The 4891-nt window shown below is 38.8% G+C and overlaps 1 protein-coding gene across 1 annotated transcript; it reads left to right on the forward strand.

Moving 5' to 3' along the window:
• The first annotated feature begins 265 nt into the window (after positions 1–265).
• On the forward strand, positions 266–4329 carry LOC113113045 (peripherin-2-like). The gene is made up of 3 exons (XM_026279164.1): positions 266–1163; positions 2082–2328; positions 3040–4329. The coding sequence occupies exons 1-3, from the start codon at positions 583–585 to the stop codon at positions 3244–3246; spliced, it is 1035 nt and encodes a 344-aa protein (XP_026134949.1). The 5' UTR covers positions 266–582; the 3' UTR covers positions 3247–4329.
• The last annotated feature ends 562 nt before the right edge of the window (positions 4330–4891 follow it).

A 4891-nucleotide genomic window follows, 5' to 3' on the forward strand; every position in this document is an offset into this window, starting at 1 on the left:
TAGATGAAGACCTCCAATAGAACTAGCTGTACCCCGCGTTGATGTGACTTTCATTTCTTGTGAAATAAGACAACAATGGTTTTGGTCTGAAGACTACCCAGAGATACCCCATAGCCAATCAATACCAGCAAGAGAGCAAACTGATGCTAAAGTAACTAACCAATTACGGAGTCAGATAAAGGATTAGAGTCCTCAGATCATCTGCAAATGGGATCAGTGCTGATTAGTGGGGATTAGAATGACGTAGAGAAACTTGATTCTACAATCACACAGCTCCTCAGCAGGCCACCCCCTTTTGCAGGGAAGGGAACCATCAGGAAAAGCCTGGTAGACCCCCAGCTGGTCCATTTAGGTGTATTTATGTAAAATTCCAGAGAAAGAGGCCTCTGGTTGCCAACAGCATGGACTTTCTTGAATTTTGGGTTGTCAGAATGGCTATGGGAAGGGGATTACTAAACTAACCTTCTGGACTATAACACTCCTGTACAAGACAACAGGTAAAGACAACAAGAATCCTACAATAAAAGATAATCATACTAAAGAAGAATCCATTGTGATTCATTAGACACCAAGAACAAAAACATGGCTTTGATGCCCATAAAATTTAACTTGGCCAAGCGGGTCAAGCTGGCCCAAGGACTGTGGCTCCTGTACTGGCTCTCTGTCATGGCTGGGATCCTTGTCTTCAGCATGGGGATCTTCTTCAAGATTGAGTTGCGTAAAAGGAGTGAGATAATGGATAACAATGAGAGCCATTTTGTGCCCAATCTGCTTATTCTGGTAGGACTCGTGGCCTGTGGTATCAATGCTTTTGGGGGCAAAGTGTGCCATGACTCCCTTGACACAATCAAATTCACCAAATGGAAACCTATGTTGAAGATCTACATGAGCGGATGTGTTGTATTTTGCATTGCCCTTTTTGTCACGGCTCTACTGTGTTTTCTGATGCAGATTTCTCTGCATTTCGCCCTGGCTGAAGGCCTGAAGAATGGAATGAAGTACTACAAAGATACAGACACGCCAGGAAGATGCTCATTGAAGAGAACCCTAGATATGACCCAGATCGAGTTCCGCTGCTGTGGCAACAACAACTACAGGGACTGGTTTGAGATCCAGTGGATTAGCAACCGCTACCTGGACTTCAGCAATGACGAGGTTAAAGCGTAAGTACTGATTTTTGTTCTGAGTACTAGTGGAAATGTGCATAATAGATGAGATCTAAGTGGAAGAGTTTCTGGATAATTTATTTACATTGTCTTTTTCATTGGCTTGTGACATATCTGAATTTCTGAAATTCTTTACCATAGCAAAATGTGTAAAACATTAAGTATTACCATAGATGTAGTCAACCATTGGACATTATTAGGAAAAAGTAATGAAGGCTGATCTTTTCTGGGTTTTGAGGAAGTTAAAGCTTGTTTTAGAAAGTAAGGCACATAAGAGGATTGAGATCAGCTGATGTATATTTTACTTTCCTCTTCAGGAAGTGTAACCCTAAAAACACTCTATTATGCAATAATTTACACATGATAACCAAGACAAAAAAATAGCACAAAGGTTCTAATCAAACACTTTTTCAATATCTCGAAACAAAATTCTTGAAAACGGTTATGTTGAATGCAAAATTAATCAAATTTCAGATTTTGTTTTGAGAGATTCCTAAGTAGATAATTGGCTCATGGGATTTATAACGAAGGAGTGGGCTAAAAGGGGGGTAAATGGGTCCATGGCTTAAATCATTTGTCTGGATCCTATTACAAAGTCCTTTAAAATTTACCTTCCACACAAATAATATCTCTTTTACCTCCCATGGAGTGAGCCCCCAGTGTTTGCCTTCCAATAGGTTAAACTGTCCCAAAGAGATGTTCATACATTTAAAAATAGGGTTTAAAATAGGGTTTCTTTTTATCATCGGATTGGAGTCCTTAGCTTTGTCCAATAATCTCAAAGTTAATGTGGAGATACGAATTTGTTGAGATGTGTTGCATCTCTTTAAATCTTAAATGCCACACATAATAAAACTTCCCAGTCAATATAATTAAAACATCTGCCTGACAGCTCAATCTTTTGGAATTTCATAGCCGTGTCCAGAGCAACGTGGAAGGCAAATACTTGATGGAAAGCGTTCCCTTCAGCTGCTGCAACCCTGGCTCCCCTCGCCCTTGTATCCAGCATCACCTGACCAACAACTCCGCTCACTACAGCTACGACCACCACACTGAGGACCTAAACATCTGGACCAGAGGCTGCCGTGAGGCTCTGGTGTCCTACTATGGGGGCATGATGAACAGTATTGGTGCTTTTGTGCTGCTGTTCATTATTATGCAGGTGGGTATGGGAGAAGAAATGGAATCCAAAGTTGAACACAGCTAACTCTTGGCCTTTGACTTTGTCACTAGATTACACTCTTGGTGGGTAAAGAATGTGTTGCTAGATTATAAAGGGAGCCGCTAGATTATAAGGTCAGTTGGTGCGTAAAGAGTAATATAAATAGGTCTGAAAGAATTAGATGAATTATCTGCTTAATTAATTTGATTAACACTTTGTGTTGATGGCATGACAAGACATAGGGAACAAGCAATTATCATGTGGGAAGCTGACTTTTTAATTTTCATTTTTTCCTCTAGTATACATTATCAAATACACAAACTATATTAATGCATATAAAGTTTAGTAGATGAGCACAAACCTTCAATCTGAACTGTTACATATTGATAATTTGACAACAACAACAAATGTGCAAAAAAATAAGTAGTTCAAGAGAGTTAACCTTAGTTTGAACTGAAGGTGTAAGTCCTAAGATCGTGTTGCCAAACTGGATAATTCCTGGAAAAGTAGAACTCATGTGGGTCAAAACATCAGAAGCACACATCGGTGATGCTGTTTTGAGCATGTGTGGAAATTTCCAGAGATTCATTACCCGAAGAAAACCCTCTTGTGGACATACATATTCCAAAGATGTAATCTCTTCCAAAAGGAAACACACACATTTGTGAAGCATGTTTAGTTCAACTGTGAACTGAATTGAATTTGTTGCAGGCTGCCGTGACTGTCGGTTTGCAGTACCTGACCACTTCTCTGGAAACCCTTGCAGACCCAGAGAGTCCTGAGAGTGAAAGTGAGGGATGGCTGCTGGAAAAGAGTGTGAAGGAGACTCTTTCTGACATCATGACAAGGCTTAAGTCACTGTTTAAAGGCAACCAGGTACAGGAGGGAGACGCAGAAGCAGAAGCAGCTCCCACATAAAGCTGAGAGTCATTCCCCCTTCCCACACCATCATGTCTGTGGACACTTCTACCTTTGGGAGAAGCAATGCATGAAAGTCTATCTCTTAAAAATCTAGGTGTATATGCATACATATAAGATCAATACACCTACAATGTAATGGGATTCCAATTGATATGTGAATTTACACACTACAATGCAAATATGAATTACATTTAAATTAACAACTTTATTTTTTATATATATAAGAATTAAATATATCTGTAAATGTCCTGATATTATCATTTAACCATACCAGATATTCAGACCAAATAAGTCCAACTGTCCATGTCCGTCTGCAGTAGTATAAAGTTTGATCTTTATATTTCCATAAAGTCGAGCGGATGTTTAACCTGACAGCTTCACACATACCATATCACTTTTCACCGTCAACCAATTAGGGGTTATTAAATCACTTTTCAGTAAGAAATTACTTTTTTTGAAGGGGTCACACGGCAGCTTTTAACCGGCAGCTGAGGAAAATGTGTTTTTGTAAACGTTCAGTCACCTCCCAGACCTTAAAGGGATGGAAACAGTGGCGCACCTTGCTTTTTACACAACGCTGCCTTTAACAGTCCTTAGGTTGTCTGACGATTTTCAAAAGCATGTTGATGGTGATCTACTGGAGAGCAGCACTCTAACAATGGGGAAACTATTCTGTTAACAACAGAATATTGTACTCATCATGTTTGCCATTAATGTGTGCAGTTCTCTGGTTAAATATCTGCTTCACAGGTTGAAGAGATGTGGAACCAGGCTTTCTGACTCAACTTCAGTGCTCTGTTGAGTTCACCGTTGTGGGACAGTTGCAGAAGTTGTCAAACTTGTAAAAGATTCTAGTCACTTGTGTGTTTTGTTAATCTACGTTGGACAACACAATTTATTTTATTTATTTTTTCATATTGGTGTGATTTTTATTTTCACAGGCACCTCTCTTTCTGTACATTTGACCTTGACTTTGCAATTATGTAAGTTGTTGTGTATTTAGTGAATCATATAGGAAACTATTTGGGAGATAAAAAAAATGTTTAAGTAGATTCAATGTTATTTTTCTAAATACATACTCCTAACACACACCTCGATCTGAACAGATGTGACTCTTTGTTACTGATTTTACTGGTATTTACTTTGGTCTTTAAAAGACTTAAAAGACTATTTAAAAGGCTTTAAAGGGATAGTTCACCCAAACAGCAAATTTGTGTCATTAATAACTTACCCTCATGTTGTTTCAAACATGTAAGACCTCCGTTTATCTTTGGAACACAGTTTAAGATATTTTAGATTTAGTCCGAGAGCTCTCTGTCCCTCCATTGAAGCTGTGTGTACGGTATACTGTCCATGTCCAGAAAGGTAAGAAAAACATAATCAAAGTACGTGACATCCGAGGGTCATTTAGAATATGTTGAAGCATCGAAAATACATTTTGGTCCAAAAATAGCAAAAACTACGACTTTATTCAGCATTGTCTTCTCTTCCGTGTCTGTTGTGAGAGAGTTCAAAACAAAGCAGTTTGTGATATCCGGTTCGCGAAAGAATAATTTTCGATGTAACCGGACCTTCTTGAACCAGTTCACAAAATCGAACTGAAACGTTTTACACGGTTTGCGTCTCCAATAAGCATTAATCC

The sequence above is a fragment of the Carassius auratus genome, chromosome 13 (genome assembly GCF_003368295.1).
Source record: "Carassius auratus strain Wakin chromosome 13, ASM336829v1, whole genome shotgun sequence".
NCBI lineage: Eukaryota > Metazoa > Chordata > Actinopteri > Cypriniformes > Cyprinidae > Carassius > Carassius auratus.